The following is a 22,777-nucleotide window of genomic DNA, read 5'->3' on the forward strand; positions in this document are numbered from 1 at the left end:
TTTTTTGATTTCAGTAGAGGTTTTTTTAAAACTTCCCCATCCATCCCCCCAACCCTTTTTTTTTTTTCTTTCTTTGATTAGCCAAAGGTCAAAGAGGTGTCTTTCCTAGCAATGTTTACATCTCTGAGTGTCTTTTCTCACCAAAGAATAGCAAAAGGAGCACATTCTTCGTGGAAGAGGCAGCAGCAATGCTTAGAGCTGTAAAAAGTTTACTTTAAGCTCTTAAAAAAAATTTAAATCACAATTACAGGGAAAAAAAATGGTAATCAAATGATGGGCCAGCTCAGCAGTTATACATTTGTTGTGCTACAAAATATTCTGGTTTTCCTCTGGTGAAGCGAGGTCAGTGGCGGCTCAGCACTGCAGCTTATTAATATGACACTTGTGTGAAACCTAAATTTCAGCCTGCCGAATGCACCTTTGGTGGGCTTGCTGCTGAATGGGGCAGGGAAGCTGGTGACAAAGGACACTGAAAAAGCCAAAGCATTCAATGCCACCATCTTCCTGGTCTTCCTTTAAGAACAGTCTTGAGGAACCACAGGCCTCTGAGACCAGGGGAAAGTTTGGAGCAAGATGTACCTTGGTCGAGGAGGAGGATGACCAGGTTGGGGAGTAAAAGTTCCACCTTTACTACAGTGACCCTAAAACACTACCTGAGACTGCAGGATTCAGGTGGGTTTGTTTTCTGCTGTAAAACCAAACGATGGAGTTAAGAAGTGAGCTGATTTCATTACCTTTTATTCAGCTGCATAGAACGAGTTCCCTTGTATGAATGAGGCTTCCTTATTTTCCAGAACATTTCAATATTTTCAGCTTTATTACATGTGTAGACTACTCAAAGGGTCCTTGAACCTTTAAAAAAACCTGGCACAAAAAAAGTTTAAAAATACTACCCTGTTTTTAAGTTCAAGGTTTAAAATGTGATTTTACTCAGGCTGTGAAAGACATGCGGATTTGATTTCATGATGAAATCCTAGTAAAAATTCTCCTTGGAGCTCACCTTTTAATACAATTAGGTTTGAATTTTTCCTTATCCAGCCCAGAGCCTTAATTGCCAGCAGGAATGAGGCAAACACTGTAACTGCTGAATGGAACACGTACACATGCATGCATGTGCCTGTGTGCCTGGTCATGACATTAATGCCACTGACAGGCACTGTGTCATTATCTCATTGTTCAAATAAATACCTTTCTGGACCCTCCTAATCTTTTAATACCGACCGTGCCTTCTGGAGATGACTTGCCCATTTCAATGATTCAAAATTTTTCCAAAGCTTTTCAGATGCAAATGACTGCTCTCTCCAGACCATTGACTGCAAAATCCCATTCTTTTTAAATAGCAAAAAATCCTCCACAACATAACAAGAGTACTTGCTTTATGGCCACAGGATGCTACTTGTATATTACTTTTTCGTGCACTGTTTGCACCCACTAGGATTCCTCCATTCTTTTTCATTTTCATATAGAAATTTTACCTGCATCTACAGTATGTTCTATCATCCATTTGACCTCCTCTTTGGTATGTTTCCTTGTCTGTCTCTCCACTTCATGGATGCTTTTCCAGAGTTTCATTAGACTCACTGGCACAGCACCCACCTTTTGTCTTGGATCACTTGCTGGTCTCTGCTCCGAGAAGAGGCAGCTGGTCCCTGTCTCACCCAGCTCTGCTGTAGTGAGGCTGCAATTTCTCTGCCTCATGAGCCCACACCTTTCCAGCTCGTTGTTGTTTTGTGCTCTGCCAGCCCTCCATGTGGACCTGGCACAACCTGTTACTGCCTCCATCAAAGGCCAATGCACCCTTAATCACAGACGTAAGGTTTTGCAGAAAATACGCAGAGAAGATCTCATTTGGAAGTCCCCATCTGAATAGAAGGTATCATTCTGAACACATTTAATAGGCTTATTAAATTTAAAAGAACATAGAAGTTGAGAGATCCTTTAGAAGCCAAATAATTCAGATACTTCCTTCTTCAACAGCCTTTTGGAAACATTTTTCTGCTTATTCAGTAAATGAAAAATAGGAAACTTTTTCCTTAGGTAGCTAAGTGTCCTCCAACCAGTTCTCACTAGGCTGAGAAACAAACCTCTTCAATCATTCAAATCACAACCTCAGCAGTTAATATTAACGACCTTTTAAAAGCTTTTAAGGCAAGTTTTCACAAACATATAGCTAAGACATTTGCTTTGACTCAATAGTTTATGAAAATGTTGTGGTTGAACACATTTCCTGCAGTTTGCTTTTGCCTGTGGGCCAATTTCTGCCCTATGGAAAGCCAGAGAGTGGTAACAGTGGCTTGGGTGACCTCAGGTGGCCACTTCACTGCAAACTCCAGTCCACTGGGAATGGACAAGCACCTCTTGGGGAAAGCCTTTCACCCAGCCTGGCCCCGAGTTTTCTCTTATGAAGGAATCACCAACTGATGCTAAAACTCCCGAGCACTTCAGTATCCAGGGCACAACTATGACCAGCACAAGATCTTTTGGAAGATGCTTGAGCAAGCTCAGACCATGCAGTTGGTGGTGGTAGTCTTGTATGAAGTGCCCCTTCTTTGTGCCTTGCTGTGTTCCTGGTGGCAAGAATGAATTGCCACAAGGAGTCCAGAGGAGAGTTGCATGTTGGTTGGAAGGGTCCTAACAAAAGTATGCCCTTTCAGAGCTGCAGCAGTTTATGCACAGACAAATCTGCAGCAACACTGTCATGCAGAAATGGGAAATAAATGCTGCAGAGATTAATTATTCAGCAGTTTCTGTGCAATAAAAGACAAAGGCAAAACTGGCATAGAAGTAGAGGAGACCTTGGAAGCATTCCCTGCACAGACCAGGAAGAGCAAAGTCTGTGGTCCTCAAGCATCAGTAGCCTGGTGCATCATGTCCGGGAGATCCAGCCAGTGCTCTTTGGGGCTTTGCAGGTGTGAATATCCACCACTTCCAGGCAGTCCTGGCAGCGCACAGCACAACACCAGTGGAACTTGCACTCGCACTTCGTCATCCTGCTGACGCGGGAGGTGTCGTAGCCTCTCCCGCAGCACATCACCTCACAGCTGTCCATGCCACGGGAGGTCTGGTTACAAACCCGACCAGCTGTCCCCAGGGACCCTGCAAAGGAAAAGCAGTGTAAGGTCCGGAGGTGAATTTTAAGGAGGGACAGAAAGCATGTGAAAATAAGTATAGGAGACACAATTTGCAACTCATTTGAGGCCTTCAACATTGTATCACCCAGGATTCAATGTCAAGCCAGAGAAACCTATCACAAGGCAAAATTGCTCTTAAATTCTGAAATTTCTCCTAAAACTCATGTCTGGAGATGAGAAGAAGTGAACCAAGTATTTCAAGGCTCTGCCTGATTCTGTTAGTATCACCATGTTTTGATTCACCTTTCTATAGCACCTTTTTCCTCGCCAGGGAGCAGATGCCTTCCCCAAGGCCGCCCTGCATCCCCCTCCTATGCACCACGGCCAGTCCCCCAGGGCTGTGTGAATGGGACATCCAGGAGGGGCATCCCTGTTGTCCTCAGGACCTCATGAGCTTGGCAGGGGAGGGCTGGAAGAGACTGATACATGTGGTGGCTGCAAGGGACACAATGGGCAGAGTAACCCATGCTGCTGCTGGTTAAAGTCTTCGCAGAAGCAAGCAGAGAAGCACTCCCAACTTCTTGGCATCACTTCTGTGTCCACCCATGGCCCCAGTGTCCACCACTTCAGGTGGCAGCTGAAGAGTGGCTCCTCTGCACCTCTCATCTCTGGGGGTAAGCACCAAGGGCTCTTCTCCTCTTTTTTGATAGCAATTAGAAGAAATTAAATTCTAGCCTGCTGTGGACAGGAGGGCTAGGGAAGCATACACATACTTCTTCATGTTCTTAAAACCTCTCTGCAGTGGCTGAATCACCTCTACCTATCTCCACATGGCACAAAATGGCTCTTCAAGGCATGTCTTTGCCCAAACAGCTACTGTACCACATAGGAGCTGCTGCTCATCTAACAGAAACTTCTCTCAGGGCACGCTTTGGGATCTGTACCACAGCTGTTGAGAGATTATTACCACCAATCTGAAAACTTCACAAATACTCATGCTTCACCTGATTTCTCATGTACTGCTCTAATAAATCAATTTCAGGTATATCGATGAGATTAACGTTGCTCTGACCTTTTCCCTAGACCAAATTATGGCTCCAGTCTTCTATTCCTGGTCAAAAAGGGATTTCCTAAATATTGCCTGTGGTCATTAAATTAACTGGAAACATTTTACAAAGTGTATTCCCAGGTATACATCAAACATGAACAATTTACCTTCTTAAAGAAAAAAAATACATACAGACATTAATCAAATTTGCATGAGCTACACTGGCAAGCCAATCCTCATTAATAAAACTCAAGCTGTAATTAATCTGTAATTACTAAAAATCTAAGCTGCATAAATTCTAATTTTCTCTTTTTTTCCCCTCATGGTGTACTTAGGGTTCCATGTACCACTGCTGCTGTACTGAAGCAATTCACAGCACACAAGCATTCATTGTTCCTCCAACCCCTACTGTCCCCAGCACCAGGGAGACTTCATGCCTTTTCAGACCTGGGCCCAGCCCCTGAGATCCACCTGGATCCCCGTGCAGGGGGTCCCAGGAGGAGCAGGAAAGGTACCACCAGCAATGACCTGCACGGTCACACACCAGCCCTAGCAAGCCCTCTGCCACACTGCAATCCCTGCAAGGCAAGCTGCTCTGGGGCAACCTGCATGACAGGCAAAGCAGTGATGCCAACAAGCCTTTCCCAGATCCTTTTTTCAGGAATCACTCTACACTGGGGGAAGAGAGACTTCCAGTGGCCCCAGTGCCCCCAATTTAGGCAAGGCTGAGGAGTCAGGAGGATGCAGAGCTTCTTGGTCTGCCTCTGGTCCCATGGGAAGCCTGCGGCAGAAAACAAACCAAATTCTGCTTCCTGGCCACCATGTTCTCCTCCATTCCAGACACTGCAAACAGCTGGGACACCTGAACATAAGTGCTGGTGCTTGTGTCAGCCCACAGCAACATCCACCACATCCCCAACTACACAAAATACAACTCAATAACCACTTCCATAGTCACTTGTCCTGCCCCCTCTGCTCAGACAAAAGGAAAAAAAAAAAAAATAATAAGGTACAAAGACCAAGCTTGCATTTCCTTCTGCATCAGGATTTTGGTGCAAATTCCTGCTCATCCCACCTGCATGGGCTCCCCCTTGACCTGCCTGAGGCTTTACCCTGCTGCAAAGCTCAGCCCAGGTCCTGGTTTGCCCAGGCTGCTGGACACAGCACACCGAGGACAATAACCTCCAACAACCATTATTTGGGTTAGATTTCAAAACGTCTGGTGTTTTACTCTCCGCATGTGGTTTGTGTGAAGAAGCAGAGCAGGATATGCCCACTGCTTTCAATGGGAACTCTGCCACTGACTTCAAAACCAGAAAGATTTTGGCTGCTAACACAGTCAGAAGCCTCTGTCATCTGGTACTGCCCACAGCGCAGCACCAACACTTAATGTGCCACTAGGAGAGGGGACTAAATTATCCACAGAACGAGACAAAAGAGAAAACAGGCTCATTGAAACATTTAGTTCCTGAACAAAACGTTTTTTACTAGCAGCATCTTCAGCTTCTCTGCAATTTCTCTCATGAGAAAGAAACTGAGCAATAACTGCCAGACGAGCAGCCGGACGAGTCACTGTGCTCCTTGGCAGGCACTCTGGTCCCAGGCAAGAAAGGCAGCAGGAGACACTAAATAAAATAAGGCAGTTTGCTGATCTTTGCCTGCTGCCTCTAATGCACCTCCCCATTACTTAAGGGGTAAGAGAATGTTCTAACTTGTAAAAAGTTTTCGTGCAACCTCTTTGTTTTCATTTCAAGCATTGGAATTGCCATGCCAACACACAACATTATACCTGCCAAAACATCCACAGCTTTTACTGCTGCCAACTTTATGTCCTGGGCATCCAACCCTTTCTTCTTGGTTTGCACAGTTGCTTTCTCAAGCAAACATATGGTAAGGTGAAAAATACATTTTCCTATTCCCAAAGCACTAAAATTGATTTAATTATTTATAATGTGAGATTTTTCCTTTCTATTTCTATTGATTATTTGGCTTCAAACAATAAAGTTCATTATTTGACTTTCACGTTAAAAAAAAACCCAAAGCAGTGAAATACCCAACAACAATGAACTAGTCTCCACACAAATGTTTGGGTGATGGGGGTGGGGGGGGAAAGTTTAAAAAGGAATATTCAAAGAAAAGGAACTCTAAAGCTACTTTTTAAATTAAGAAAAAAATCAAGTGGAACCTACATAAAACAGCCCAGCACAGTGGGCTGGAGGGAACAGGCAGCACACCCTGGAGACAGCCCTGCCTGGAGGGGCTGGGATTTGCCCACAGGCAACACATAGAGGATCAGCACATCCAGGTTCAGTTTGGAGTAAATATGTGTCTCGTTTTCATTTCCATAGCCCTTGGGGGTTGTCAGAACCTCTCAGCTCCCAGAGGCTCTCAGGGCAATGCTGCTGCTTCTCTGCCAGATGGTGCTTGGAGCTGCCTGGATGGAAGCCACCACAAGCTCCACCAGCAGCTTGCACGGGGCTGGGTCTGCACCCAGCATGTCTGCAAAGCCTGAACTGGGAGATATGGACCAAGAAGTCCCATACTGACTGTATGCAGTTAACCTTGGTGAGAAGTTTTTGACACAGATGAGGGCTGGTGTCCCTCCCTGGGTTCCATGCTTTGAGTACTAACACATCTTACCCAACACCAAGACTTTGCAGGCTATACTTCAGCTTCACATTTTTCTTTCACTACAAACCTGGCCTCATTGATCTCAAAAATGCAGCAAACGGCTTATGTGGGTCAGCAAGGGAAATACATTAACACAAAAATACTCCTTTGGAGGACCTGAAGCAGATCACCCTGGGCACGTGGTTTGTCACCCAACACACAGCTCCATGGGGCTGCCTGTAGCACTGCACATGCATCTCCACAGTGCTAACAGTGCTTTCCACCAGGACACCAAGTGCAGAGGGTCCTTAGACACAGCTGCAGCACCCCATCTGCCTGTTGAAGATACAAGAGATGGCCACCACAATCCAGGTCCACAACCCACACCCTACACACAGGCAGAGGCAGTGACACTGGCTTTGACAGCAAATTTATTATAATATAAGAGAAGATCATGCAAAGCATGGCAAAATTTGTAAGTTCATGGCAAGATTTTCAAAAGCCCCTGGGATGTCCTACCTCTATTCCTACCAAATTCAGCATCCATGTGAGCAAAGTTAAGTGAATTCTGAGCACTTCTGAAAACCTTCCTTTGGTCTTTTTCTAAAAGTCATTCTCTTGCTATTTGTGATTTCAACATATTACAACTCTCCTGAAAGCAAAGACTCCACTTTTCCTCAAGGAAAAACAAAAACAAAACCAAGCCCAAACAAAACATAAAACCAAAAAAACCCCAAACAAACACATTTTTCATTTTGTAGGGGTGATCCCTGTCTGTACGTCCAGCTGCCTCTCCCAGACAGACTGCTACCCCCAGCGGGGTATATTCAGTCCCAGCACTCTCCTGCCTACTGCCAGAGAGAATCATAGAATAGAATCATAGAATCATCTTGGTTGGAAAGGACCTTGAAGATCATCAAGTCCAACCATAACCTAAATCTACCTACCATAACCTAATCTACCCGTTCAGTGCTTAAATCACGTGGCTAAGCGTTATATCTGCATTTCTTTTAAACACTTCCAGGGATGTTGACTCCACCACCTCCCTGGGCAGCCTGTTCCAGTGTCCAACTGGAGAAGAGCCAGTGCTACAAGCTCTAGTTGTAGAGGATGAGGTATGTGGTTTTTTGGACAGGTAGATGATGATACAACCCCTGAGCACCTTGTAATTTACTGGTTCATTTGTGTTAGCACACCCAAGTCACAGAGGACAATGACTTGGTTGTTTTACATTTTGGGAAGCTGTCTCCTGATCTAGTCATGACACTTCATGAGATTTGGTCTGGGAATCTTTCATTCAGTCCCAATACTTTTTATTTTTTCTTTCTTTTTTTTTTTTTTCCCCCTGAAGCACTAAATTGCCTGAATTCCCCAGAGAATGAAAGGCAGAGCTGTATTCCAGGACATCCTAAGCACTGATGCTCCTCACCTATTTCCAAACTCAGACTTCCATAATCTCATTTCATTTCCAGTCACTTAACAGGGCTGACACTCTGGAGCACTCAACAGGGCAAATCTAAGGTAATAAAGAAAAAATGCTGCTCAGTTGCGGAAATTACCTCTCTCAAAGCCAGATCAGCCTTTGTTCGTCTGATATTTCCTTTGCTCCATGCAAGCAGCAGGGCACCCCACATCCCATCTAAGGTTTACTGCAGCCTGCCAAAATGTGCTCTTTCATACAGCCACATTCTCAGAATTCTGGGCAGCAAAGAAACATCACCTCATCCTCAGCCTTATTTCAAGCTGAACCAAAGCACATGTTGGACTCTGCCATCTCTGGTGTCTTGACAGTGTCATGCAAGCCTGTGTGATCCACTGTGGTGGGAACTGCCCACTCTTTGCCATGACAAGAAGACTGACAGATGAGATCAGGCTTAGTATAAAATTATTACTAAATGGCTTTTTGATGCAGAAGCAGATCATGTATGGGCTCTCCCTTTTGGAGGAAAGAAATCACGGATTTTACAATGCACAGTGCAACTTCAAGAAATAAAGTTTTGAATAAATCTTAGTCTGCAAAGTCAGTCTCTGCACAATGCCTCAATATGCCCATTTATTCACTTGGATTAAAGTATTAGACTTTACAGTATTGGCCACTATTCAAGGAACAATATGTGCTTGTGCAGGTAATAAGCATCACCTGCAGAAGTCATAAATAACATATAAAATTACCTTGACTACTCAACTAACCACCGTAAAACATCAGCATACTGGAGGAAATTCTGGGTTCACTGAAGTCAATAGTACATGACCAGGGTTTCACATATTGTTCCTATTTAAGTACAGTTGTTTTGCAATGCTTATTACAAGTAAACTTGGATTGTAAATAGGCAGTGGTGCCAAAAAGAGCTGATCTGCATTGCTATCCAGATACTCTCGGGTATGTCATACCGGGTGCAATCTGGTATGTTATACAATCTATTAATTAGTTCCACAACATCTTTCATACATTACTCAGTCTGGCTCTGTTTTCCAAATGTCTGGTCTTCCAGTTGCTAGTTTTTAATTGCCACATCAGGAAACACTATACATGGGTTGAGAACCATCAGCAGGATTCCTGGTGCTTGGCAGTGCCTGGAAACCTGTAACACTGTTATGTGGGTCTCTATTGCAACCTCTGAAAGCAGAAAAATTCGGTGTGAACTAGCAGCCCTGAAACTTCACCTCTTCCTGCTGGGGCTGGCACGACCCTTCAGAAGATGTGATGGTTACCATGGTTGAAGTGGCATAAGCAGAAGTTTCCCTCCATGCAGTGTGCTCTGCCCCACCAACCTCTATTCCTTCATCCACCTGCATATCCTCCAGCTGCCTTGCACCATGTTACCACCAGCTGCACTGACTGGTGCAAGCATGGTGTGCACCAAGCTGCTGTACCTCCTGCATTACCATGAGGACAGGCGTTTTATAACTAGGGGCTCCATGGTCCACAGTAAGCTTCAGGAAACATGGAGGTAAAGGCATACACAGGTCCCCTAGGAGTCTGCACCAGTAGCATAACAATATGAAAGAGAAGCAACTCAACTCGAGGTGGTATCATAGAGACATCACAGGATGTCTCTCTCTATGGGGGCTGCTGTAGTTGTATCTGACAACTCTGGAGTGAGCTGTGTGACAGAAGCATGTATGTGGCTGTGCATCCTGTGGACCTGCCTCCAGACCACAATTCAAACTTGTCCTAAAAGCAGCTTTTGTCTTGCAGCACCTCCAGGGCTCCATAGCATCTGGAAGAAACTGCTGAATTATATTAGAACAACTGGCTGTCATACATCTAGGAACATCAAGAAGCTATTGTTCTTGTACAGAGCTGTCCTTCCAAAACATCTTCCTGCCTGCTTCCTGCTGGTTACATGCATGGATTTATACACATATATATACACACAATCAATAATAACGATGATTTTTGAAATTCAAAGTACAAATGTCCGAAATAACAATTCACATGTAACGATAGAGGCTTACCTACATCCCTGTCCCTGATACAGTAGTCTGGAGAGCTTTCAAAGTATACGAGGTCATTCTTAGTTGGCTTCTTAAATCTCTTATTAGCCACGGTGAAACCCGTGCCATCTTGATTCATGACCACCTGAATCGCGCCATTGTATTTCTTCCACAGATAATCTCCTGTTTTCCTAAAGTCTGCCATGGCCAGCCAACAGGTCCTTAAAGTGCATGATCCGCTCACACCGTGACATTTGCACTCCTGTTTCAAAAACCGCTTCACGGCCTGTTTAGAAACGCAGTAAAACACACACAGGTAAAACAAACTGTAATTTTTTGCCTCTCAGCCCTTTTCCATCCATCCTCAAGTGCCAGGCTTCCACGGGGACTCCAAAACACGGTCTGTAGTGACACCCACTGGTAGCATCAAGTCATCCCCACACGGTTGGTCTGCTCTGCTTGTTTGACTCAACCGTACACACAATCCTGGGGCTGGTGGGCTTCCCTTGCCTGCTCCTGCCAGTCATCCCGCGGTTCTAGATGGTCCATAGTGCCAGGAAACAGACTGGGCAGAAGAAAACGATGTGGGAAACAGACAGCATCACTCAGCCCCTTGTCAGCCATTTCTCCATCATTCCAGCTGAAGCGTTGCCATGCTGACCCTCTCTAGCTTGCCTGCATGAGGTTGCCCTTCATCCTGAATAGTGTTTAAAGTATTGCCCTGAAATTCACTGGCATTTCATATTTAAATGCTCTTGCAGAGACTGTGCAAAGCATTGTACCTGGGCTAGGTAGCAAGTCTATGCAAAAATTTTAAATACAGTATTTTTAAAATGTTTATAAACCTTTTAATAAACATTTTAGAATAAGACCTTCATTGGTTTGCACTGCAGAGATCACCTTCATGATTAATTTAACAATTGGATAGCATTAAAGCTATTTCAGCTTCATCTCAGCCATTTAAGTTACCTGTATGATGTTAGAGAACAACAAATGGGTTCATATAAAATAAATAATTCATTCCTAATTCTGAAGATAGGGATATTTGATCTATAAATATTATGCTCTAAGGGTTCATGAAATATGAACGTTTAAGGGTTTGCAGAAGAAGAACCGTGTCGTGGAGGGAAGGTAAGAGAGAGGAAAGCTTGATGATTAGAAGTGAAACTGATGCACAGAAGGGCAGCATTTTTCAGTCAAGCTCTCAGTAATAAACTGAGAATGTGTTATAAAACCAAAGTACTTTTAATTTTCTTTGCAACTTGTTTAGAATATGACTATTCAAAGAAGTGACTGACATTCCCACAGCCCCACTTCACTGCCAATGGTCCTGTCACAAAACCGGGATTTAAGAAGATGCTTGGTTTTCATTATCTCAGTAGAAACCAGTTTAACTGCTTGTATGTTTAAAGTAACTTGTTGGAATAGTGGAAGAAGAAGACAGGAATGCAGGAGTTCTGTTTTTGTCAGTGATGTTCCTATACTGATATACAGCATATTCTTTTGTATGACTCATACAGGAATACTATAAATATTTATTCTATGTATTTTTTAATTAGTATAATCTGAATAGTCTAATTTTAAAAGAATCATATCAACACCCCTTTTGGGATGAGAAAAAGCTGAGGGCACAGCTGGTCTTATCCAGATCCAAATGCCAGGCCTGTGGGTGGGCTGAGGCAGTAAGATCCCTGCAAAGCTAAACCTACATTATAGCACCATGGATACAGAACAGCATCCCTTTCTAATAAAGCAGGTCCTTGAGAATATGAGAATGTCTTGATTATTTTTAACTGAATATGTTTATTAAAGTTTCTTGAGCTTTTTCTAAAAAAACCCCACAAAACTACTTGCTTACTAATCCTGTCTTATTATTTGGCACATGTTATTTCTACTAAGATATGTAGCTTTTACAGGAAGTACTTCCCAGCATGGAGGTAATTCATCCCTATAAAGCCTTTGCTTGTGTTGTAGCCTGCAGCCTCTTTTGAATAGTAACATAAATACAGCCATAGCATTGTATGTGCATATCACTGATCTGAATAGCCTTAGCTGTCTGTATTACATATTAATTAATTACACCTGCTGGTAATAAAGAGGTGGAGAAAAGATGTTGAAGGAGAAACAGCAGAGAAATCATTCTACTTGCAGTACAACTGATGAAAATTGGATCTTCTAGTAAGAGCTAGTTAATATTCAACAATTTTACAGTTTATAAAGGGAAATTCTTAATACAAAAAGAACAGAACATGAACAATTTACTTTCTACTGAACATATGTTAAGGACAACCAGAAACAAGAAACAAGAAGTCTCTGTGAATCATTTCAGAAGTGCTTGGTCTAGCACTATAAAATGTATTTATTATTTCAGATATGGCAGATGCAGCAAATTTTTAGTATGTTTTGAATAATGAAACACCATATTCCAGTTTCATGGACTGTTCTCACTATTTATAGCTACCACCATAAAAAGCTAGTGCATGTATTCTTCAGCCCTTGCAACAGCAGTGGGCAATATGCCCAGCAACCGCTCCTCCTACTCACCTACAATAAAAAAGTAAAGACTCTTTTTGTTGAAATCCAGGAATGGTATTTTCATACCATGTTTAGGAAAAAGGGTTTGTTTAGAGCAGTTCATGCCCCAAGGCCAATGCCTTTTGGAGGGACATGTATTTTGGATTTGTTTTCTTAAAAAGTGAAGTAATGGTATTTTAACTCTGCTCATTTTGTGTTTAGGTTTACCATGCATACACAAGAATGGTCAGGATGGTTTTTTTCTCCAATACTATTTTGAATTTGCTCTTTCATAGTCAAGTCTGTTATTTAGCGTGGTTTTCAACCTCCTTTAGGAATTTATGTTCTGTATTAACCAAAACTAAAACTCCTCCAGATAAAAGGATTACGGTCAAAACAAAACCTCCATGCAAAGTGACTGAGCAAGGAGCCACAGCCTGTCACACAAGGAGCCACTGAACTGACTCAGAAGGGAGCACTATTAGCAGCTGAATTAATTCTGTTTGGAGATCTCTACCCACTGAATCTCCAAGGGTTCCAGCAACAGCATCTCAGGCTACTGCTCATCCCATCCCTCCTAACTGCTGAGACCAGCCAGCTAGGTCCAACCGTGACCTGCCCCAGACCCCTGAGGGCTTTCCTAGAGCATCTCCAGGCATCTGTTAGATGGACACCAACCTTCCTTCCAGCTCTGTTGTTGTGCAGGTTCATCAGTGCCCTGGCATCCTTTCCTCTCCGTTCTTTGGCATCCACAAAGGCTCTGGCAAATTTAACGCCATAGTCGATGTTATCGCTGCAGCCACCCCAGTCAAAATGGCCCTTGCTGTCCTTGGCAGAGCCTTTCTTCTTGGGATCACAGGAGCAGGATTTCAGCTCCCCTTGGCTACATGCCCTGGTGATGGCAAAAACAACTCCAGCAGAGGAGATGGCATGTACAAAAGCAGATTCCCGACTACCTGAAACAACAAAAATAAATAATTTAAAAAATCGTTGGGGTACTTAGCTTGAGTGGCTTTCCTAACTCCAGCCAGTTACCCTGGACTTTTTTGCTGAGCAAAAGATAAAACTGGGCTGAAATCATGCAAATACACATTCCCTGGAGCCAGAATTAGTCATGGCTTAAACTTGGACTCCTCCCTGGTAAAAGCTCATCAATATAGTGCGAGAGTTGGAAAACATTAAATGTTTGCTTCTGATATTGATTAATATACTTTCATGGATCAGTTGTTCTGAACAGATATGTGATTAGGACAGCTGGTATTCCTATCATGTTTCATCAATTTAGAAAAATATATTAAGTGCTATTTCCGAGATAGGTTTAAGAAATTATTAAATAGGGACACTGGAACAACATGTACATTGCAAAATCCTGCCAATAACTCTTGAAACTAGCTTTTCCCCTTCTGAAGCACTCAGAATGAAGTTTCCTGCTTAAAAAGTGGTAGGGAGAAACCTTGGGTGTTATTTTCTGAATATAAGTGAAATGTAGGTTTTCTGCCTAGAACCAAGCCTGGTAACCGTAAGTCACACAAACAAGTTCCATTAAATCAATGGCACTGCTTGTGTCATGCCTGAGGGCAGGATCTGGCCTGGCAGCTGTAACTTCCACACGCCAGCTGTGCAGGCAGTTTTCCCTTCTCTTACCAAAGACACTTTATTATACCAAAGATGATCTGCATTTGTAGGCTATGCCTGCTCTTAGGGTACTGGGTACATACTTCAGTGCAGTAATTGCTTAAGTTTATTTTAATATATAGTAATTTATAATACACGGCTTGATTATATTAGCACAATTCTACCCATGGTAATGAGATGTTTTCATACTTTAAAAGTTTGTAGCATGGAAAGAGAGAGATGTAGATTTTTGTGCAGCATCTAAAGCCACTAGCAGTGAGAAAGACCTGGTTGGAGAACTTGTAAACCTTAAGTAATGTTAGCGCAGTAAAGTAGGACCCTAAAAAGAGAATGTTACCTGTGATTTTATTGTAGGGGCAGCATTACACTATATATATAACCTACTGTTTAGTATTTCTCTTCCTGTAACATCTAGATGTTTCAAGTAGGAATGAGCCCTGAACTTTATGTACTTGCGCAATCCTTTGGTAAATGGCAACTACAAGCCTGCAAAAGGACCGGGCAAACCCTGCCTTGCCCACACCGCCTTCAAAATCAGGCAGGAGATACCATGGCTTATCACAAATCATGATCTTTTGAGGATTTATTTCTGAGAAAATGTATTCAGAAACACAAAATCTTTTAAAAGCACTAATTAATAAGAAACATTTTATGTTGTTGGAAGTGTTTATCACACTACTAAAAACCATTTCATTTCAAATTAGGTGCATTTCCATTCGCAATCACTACCTGAGCAGGCTCAGTGTAGAGCTCAGAAGCCTGATGCCTTAATTCTCTCCCATGAACCAACAGAGAAAACTTCACTTTTGGAACAACTGCATTTTTACTTCTTTAATGGAACAGCTTCATCAGAATAAGACCATGTTCTGCTAGACATGTTTTCCTGAATGTCAGACAAGCCCAACTGAGACCTTCAGCCGATGGGTGGTATTACTAGTTACTCACAAATAATTGCTAAGGGAACATGAAGCTGGTTACAGAAATCAACTGCTTACCAGCAGCCAAGCCTGGCACTGAATAAACTCTGTGGATAAAATCCCACTGGGTCAGCATGCCCAGTGTCACCTAAGCCCCTCCCCACCCCCACCCAGGGGTACCTTCCTCCTCTTCCTTCAAGTGCCATGCTGCTCACAGCCTGGAGAGAGCCTGTCTCAGGTGGTACCAGAAACATCCCAAGGATGCAAGTGTCAGCACGTTTATCATCTGGATAGAGACTTCCTGGCCTAGTAACAGGTCTCAGCCCTTTCTTTGAACCAAAGGACCATATAAGCTGTATGAAAACTCACTAGATGGCCGAGTCCAACATTTAGATTGCAACAACAACCTGCTTAACCATCCTGTGCTCAGGGCAGGAAGGACACTGAAGGCCTCAGGGTCTGCACAAGCTTGACTCACCCCTATAAGATCACCCCTTCTTATCTCTTCTGGAGGCTGACCTGAGGGACTGGCTGTCCCACCCCGCAGAGAAGGCTGAGGGCCTGGAGGGCAGCGCTGCCCCGCACGGGACCCCACACCTCACCCCACACCTCACCGGCAGCACAGCCGGCAGGACTGTTACCTTTCCCCTGGGAAATGCTCCAGCATGAACCAGCCTGTAAGAAGGGGTTGTCTCCTGCCATCTCAGTGTACTGGGATCCTGTTTGGCCACGGGCTGCCTCTTTCAGCCCCCCCAGAGTACTAACCTCCCATTAAGAAAAGCCCTCTGCCAAACTACTGCATTCTGGCACTTTCGTTTCTCTGCAGCCCTTAATTTTGGGAAAAAAAAATTTCCCTTAAAAGTTGGGAACTGCAGGGCCATCCCCTAATATGCCAGACCTCTGAACCTTATCCATGTCCTTCTCCTCCGATACAGGTTTTTAAACAAAGCAGCGCTTCTCGACGCTGCACGTCCTGCTCCGCTGCGGGACCCTGGGATGATTCTGCACCTCCCTTCCTGCCGAAATGTAAACTGGAGCCTCACCGGGTAGCGGGAGGGCAATCTCCTGCCGCCGCCCCGGCCGTGCCAGCCCAGCGCTGACTGCCCCTCCATCCTCCTCCCCAGCCCCGACCCTCGAAACCCGCTTTTACCCTCGGCACGAAGCCGCCGGGGAGGCAGCACCGCGCCGAGGGCTGCGCAGGGTGCGCGTCCCGCCCGCCCCGCCCCGCGGACTCACTGCGCAGCAGGACGCGGCCCAGCAGGCGCTGCCCCCGCTCCAGGGCGTTGCAGTCCCAGCGGTGCCGGCGGAACTGGTGCTGGCACTCGGCCGTCCAGGCGGCCACGCCGCGGCCGATGGAGAGCATGGCCTCGGGGTGCCGGCGGCACAGCTGCCGCTGCCGGCTCACCAGGCCCGGCACGTTGTCGCACATCACCCGCGACGAGCCCACGGCCCCCATGTACCTGCGGGAGGGAAGGGGCAGGGCAGCACCGGGGGCAGCACCGACCCCCGGCACCGGCTGCGGGGGAAGGAGCTTCAGCTGCGGCGGATCCAGAGCGGCAGTCGCCTCTGCCCTTCTGCTGGAAAGCCTTTACAGTTACTGGGCGACACTGTCTTTTTTTTTTAATCATGAGAACCCCAAAACCCCGCTGTTACAGCTCCGTGCAGTACTTAAAAAAACCCAACACAACAAAACCCAGACAACCTGGACAAAAATTAAATTACATCATCATCTCTATCCAGATGGTCTCTATTAGTCCTGAAATGTCTCGAAAGGTACCTTTATAGAACCCAAACTACTACAGAGTCTTTTGAAGGGATCGAACAGAAGAAAATGTAATATGCTTGTATTTTCATTACTTTATACGATCATAAAATCGTCAAAGCCGTGATTTTCAAAATAATATATATTAAGTGGCAGTTAAGAGGCACCATGACAAAAAGCCATTGCAATAAATAACATTTATACGGCTGGGGACATAGATAGTAATTTTATTGAAATACGCCTAGTCTGATAAATCAGGCTGTGATGCTTGGTCAGCCAGTGTCAAGGTTAAATCTGTTCTTCAGGTTTGTAAGAAACCTTTTAACTCCTTTTCAGTCTGGGCTTGGTTGAGTCCCCAGTTTGAGGGGCAAGTTTCTATTTCCATTCTAACACGTTAGACGGCCCCGTGTTTTGCAGCCCCCTTGGACACCTCGCATTGAGATCACATGTCATTTGAAGTGGGGTCCTGCGCTGCCCGCAGGGACTTCCCACCCTCTGCACTTGCAGTTTGCGCTTCAGCGAGGAGAAACTTCGAAGGAGGGAGGGGGCGAGGAAGAAGGGGGAAAAAAAAAATATTAATAATACAAAAATATTCCTGCTGTAGCCAACTCCCCGAGCTGCCGGGGGGGAGGGCTGGCTGCCAGCAGCAGCGCTTCCCCCAGCCCCGCGGGCGGGCTCCCTGCCAGCCCGCGCCCTCCTGCCGCCCCCCGGCCGGGGGTGCCCGCTGCCGCCGCCGGGCCCGGCCGCCCCTTCCCCTCAGCCCCGCCGAAAGCCCCGCGCAGCCCCGCAGCTGCTCTGTGCTCAGGGGGAGGAGGAGGGCGGGCAGCAGGGACAGGGTGTGGAAGGAGATGCAGAGACCGTCTAATCCCGCTTGCGTTAAGGCCGGGTTTTCTGGACCGGAGCAGCTGGCAGCAGCCAGCTTCGCTTGTACGAGCCTGCGAGGGAGAGGCTTCCACCCTCCCACCCCCCCAATTTACAATTAATCCGACCCCACCTTCCCCAAGAGCAAATAAAAATTCCTGGAATTGCACAACTTACCACCATGAGGAGGTGATTGGTGGGGTCGCCCAGACCAAGACCAGGAGAAGAGACCACCAGATCCCAGAGAGAAAGTTCATGTTAGAAACGGTTCGGTCCACATCAGGTCAGGCGCGAGGAACAGAAGAAATCCCATGGAGCAAAAATGACCGGCCGGAGCAAACGCACCTTGAAGGCTTCTTTCTTTCGTGGGTCAAGCGCCTCCGCATCCCCACGCACGGCCACAGAGTTCAATGATCCCCTCCCGGGGTACGGGGGATGCCGATCAGTGCATCACTCCGGATTCCTTTTGGTTCCCCCAGCACCAGATCCTTCAGGACAAGGAGCTCAGCCCCGCTCCCATCCTTCATCTTTGCCCTGATCCAGCTCTTCCCTGCAGTCACAGCAAAACTAAGGGGCTGGTGTGGGCTGCTCACAGACTGGGTGGGTTCTGCTTTGGGTTGTGTGTGTGTGTGGTTTTTTTTTCCTCTGAAACTCTGATGGATGAAATGATGTCAAGAGACACTGGGGGAAGAGGAGGAGGTAACACCTCTGATTAGGCAAGGAATCCCGAGGAGCCAGTTGCTTTCCAATAGCCCTACAAGCAGACAGCTCGAACACGCCAGCAGATGCTGCGCGATCTGCTGCGGAGCCTCCAGCGGCGACCGCCCCGACTATTAAACACCAGCAGCACTTGGCACCTCACAGGGGTTGACACGACGTCTTTATTACTCCTTAAACGCACTCGCGAACGCCAAACACAAAACCAAGCCGCGACTTCGTGTCGGGAGGAGACGCAGAAGGCGCGGACAGCCGCGCTGCAGGGGTGGGACAGGCCGGGCCTCCTCTCGCCCCCGGGGACCCCACTCACTCCACCTCCTGAGCAGCCTCTCTGCGGGCACCGGCACCGCGGACCCCCGGCCGGTGGGCTCCGCCGGGGGGGGCGAGCTGTGCGCCCATGGCGGGGGCTGCAGCACAGGCGGGGGGTCCCTGTCCCGCACCGCTCCCCGTGCCGAGCCCTGCCCGGGGCAGCCGGGGAGGCGGCCAGGAATGCTAAACGGGGAGCGGGGCGATGCCTCCGGGCCTGCGGACACCGCCTGGGGCAGCCCTGGCGCCCGCCCCACCACCCCCCGCCCCGGGAGCGGCTCCTTCCCGGTGAACGCCCGCCCGGCGCCCCGAAGCGGCGGCTCCGGCTCCCGCCGCGACAGGAGCGGCGGCAGCTGCCCTGCCCTGCCGCAGCAGGGCTCGGCCTCGGCCCCCAGCCAGACCCCCCGCCCTGTCCTTGCACCACGCGTGGGGAAAAAGTGCTGCTCTCCCTGCTAAGCGCAGGGCTGAGCGTCCCGCTGCCTGTCAGACCCCACTGCATCCCCTCTTCCCCTTCCTGTCTTCCTTGCATGTTTTTAGTCCAACCTTTCTTCTCCACCTGTACAGCATTCGCTCCCCTCCTCTCCTCTCCTCCTCACCTCAATCCAGCTCTTTACAATGCATGTCTGACCTCTCTCCCTGACCCCGCAGTGCAAAGAACTCTTCCACCTCAAGACTCTAAGAAATCCACTGAAGAACCTATCTGCTCTTCACCTGCCCGTTCACTCTCCCACCACTGTTAACGACAGCTGCTTTAACCATCACAAGACAGAACCAGAGCACACCGGCAGAACAGCTCCAGTAAATCAAATTTTATCAGCCACATTTCACCCACAACAAGTGCAGTCAGGCTAGGTCTGCAGAAGATGACAGCTGTCCTTAAGCTCCAAGCTGTAAGGAAATTGTCTTCTCCTTTTGCACCAGCACTATTCCACACACAGAGTGCCCAGAGACATGGACACTGCCTGCCCATAAATCAAAGCTTCCAGGTGACTGAAGTCACATCCTGACATCACTTACTGAATGGTTGGCTGACGGTTGCCAAAAAATCAAACTGAAACCCAAGAAATTCCGCAACTTTTTTCTTAGTGTCATCCATATTGGGCAAACACAAGATAACAGATACTCCAAACAATGAACATCATTAATAAGATGGAGATGCCCCAGTTCAAGGTCAGCCCCAGGTCAGCTGTAACAAAGACACTCTGAAGGCTGCTAAATAACTTAAGGACTACACAGTTCTCTTTACTTAAAGATGTCTTCAGCTGTCAACCCCAGGTGAAAATCCTGAAGCTAGGAAGCACCCTTGAGATCTGTTCTTCAAATAGAACTTTACAGCCATGACTGCATGCAGGGAAGACATCAGTCTTCCAAGCTGTTGCTCCCTATGACTTCTAGAGATCACAGACACAATCAAGACCAAGCAAGCAGTTTCAGAAAATGAAAAAGGTAAAGTTGTATCAACTTTTGAGGTAGGAACACTCACCCACTTCTCAATTTAACTTAAAAAAACCCCAAAAACAACAAACCAACCATGCATACAGAAACCAACCAACCCACCCTATAATATCATAAAAGCTTTTGGCAGCAAATACTATGGGTTAAGGGCTAACCCCATTACTTCTCCTAAAGCAGTAGGAATTGCCCAGAGCAAATGAACTACAGTTCCAATTACTAACTCCAGTAGGTCTTAAAAGCAACATATGAGCATTCAGCATCTATTCAATAAACTATTACCTGTGAGAAAAAAAAAAAATCATCCTAGTTTTCAGCTAGCAGTCAACTTCAGTTCCTGAAGTTTAATATATAGTCCTTGGATCAACCAGCAGGGGAGAGAAAAGAAATGCCAGGAAGAGGATCGCAAATTCCAGTAGTATTTGAGACCTCTCTGAGCAGAGCCTGCAGTCCTCTGCTACCAGCTTTCTCAAGTTTGCAGTAAAAAGTTGACCCATTTGGTTTTTCTGAAATACCCATCTGTATTAACACGAGCTCCTTCCACTGCTGGCGATTGCACCAGCAGCTCACGAATGTTGTCCTCTTCGTTTCTGGAAGGATCATTTACCACATCTGCATCCCAGCTTTGCTGCTGTCCAGATTCCTTCTCTGAGCACTCTGCTGTTCTGGCCTTATATTAATTCACCTTAGATACATTATCTCTGTTAACCACTCTTTCTTGTTATACAGAATGACAGACCAGACAAGGTTGGAAGGGGCCCTAGGACACCTCTTCTGGTCCAATGCCCTGCTCAGAGCAGAGTCAGCCAGCAGGCTGCTCAAGGATGTCGTTTTGAGTACTTCAAAGGACAGAGACACTACAACCTCTCTGGGCAACCTACCCCAGTGTCTGACCTGGCATGCATTTTTATTTTTTTCCTTATGTTTAAATAGAATTTCTGCATGTCAGGTACTTTGCCTCTCCACCTGTCCCAGGGCACCGAGAAGTGCCTGGATTCATCTTCACTACCCTCCCAAGGCATCTATCACATGGGACAATGTGCCCCAGAGCCTCCTCTCCTCCAGGTTGAACTCCAAATAGCTCACATTCTCCAAGCCCTTCAGCACCTTCATGGCTCTTCACTGCACTCATTCCAGTGTGTCCATATCCCTCTTGTACTGGGGAGCCCAGAACTGTACCCAGCACTCCAGCTGTGGCCTCCACAGTGCTGAGGAGAGAAGGATCATCACTTGGACCTGCAGGTGATGTGATGCTGCTCCTGATGTAGCTCTGTTGGCCTCCCTTGCTGCAAGAGCACACTAGACTTAAAAAGCTTTCCATGCCTTTAAAAGTTTTGTGCACACTCAGTTTCTCATCCACTCATGAAATCAGGCCATGTGCAATACAGATGACAGCAGAGCAGCCAAGAACACTGATACATAGCTTCTGAAATTAAGCTCAGGTTTTTCAATACAATAGTGAAAATAATGTAGTTAAACCTGTATTTCTACATTCAAATAAAGACTGTTTTCAGAAAAGCAGAAGGCACGGAAGGCTCATCTGAGAATAGTAACATTAAAGCTATTAAGGATACAAGTCACATTATTAATTTAATTCCACCAATACCCCATTTCATACTTCAACACTTAACCATTTCTGGTCTGTAAAATACAGAGCCCTGTTACCTGGAAACTCCCATTTCTAGAATAGGGAAGTATGAATTTCCAAATACACATTTCCCTTGTGTCTCCAGAAGAAGGAAATGACAGAAGTAATCTTTAAAAGCAGAAACCTGCAGTTATTATACTTGCTAGACCTTCAAGGTTTTTTATCTGTGCAAAAAAATTACCTCCCATATGAATACCAAAACAGATCACAAGGAAGTTGACAACTAACAGAGACAAGTTTGTATTCTGTAGTCACCCTTTCGTGACACAAGGTAAGGTGGATTTATTCAGTTTATTCTAAAAGGGATTTGTTCAGCAAGGCTGATGGCTCAAAATCTACCATGCAAGGCCCAAAGTAACATTTGTAGTATGTGACTAGTAAAACAGCTGCTTTATTTGGGAAAGATGACCTGTAACATTTGCAAAACTGCTGGACAGAGAAAGTAAATGCAAGAAAAAATTATGAGCAAGTTAGAGATTTTGGGAACACTGGTAGGAGTTCAGAGATGGCAAGAGGGAAGGAAAAGAATAAACTGCACAGCTCAAGCTTAAGTCTTGTCCCCAACAAGGAACTGGATGAAGAAAAAAATACCAAATAAAACCAAACACAGCACTTCTCTTAAGTCCATCCAGAATGTAATAAAAAAAAATATCACTCTTACCCAACTTAAGCATACACATACCCAAAATTACTGTTTACTATTTGCAACTGATCCCAACAGGAACAACTGAGCAGACCTCAAGACAGGCCAGGTACTTCACAAGTCAAATTTAAAGAGCAGGGCAAATCCTAAAGCAC

At 45.9% G+C, this 22,777-nt stretch overlaps 1 protein-coding gene across 1 annotated transcript; it reads right to left on the bottom strand.

Annotated features, from left to right (window-relative positions):
• Positions 1-2,842: 2,842 nt before the first annotated feature.
• On the bottom strand, positions 2,843-18,113 carry WNT2 (Wnt family member 2). The gene is made up of 5 exons (XM_051624400.1): positions 18,034-18,113; positions 16,470-16,693; positions 13,360-13,637; positions 10,189-10,453; positions 2,843-3,096 (listed from the first exon to the last, which is right to left on the bottom strand). Exons 1-5 carry the CDS (start codon positions 18,111-18,113, stop codon positions 2,867-2,869), a joined length of 1,077 nt encoding a protein of 358 aa, XP_051480360.1. The 3' UTR covers positions 2,843-2,866.
• Between the last annotated feature and the right edge of the window lie 4,664 nt (positions 18,114-22,777).

This window comes from Apus apus, chromosome 1 (assembly GCF_020740795.1).
Source record: "Apus apus isolate bApuApu2 chromosome 1, bApuApu2.pri.cur, whole genome shotgun sequence".
Taxonomy (NCBI): Eukaryota; Metazoa; Chordata; class Aves; order Apodiformes; family Apodidae; genus Apus; species Apus apus.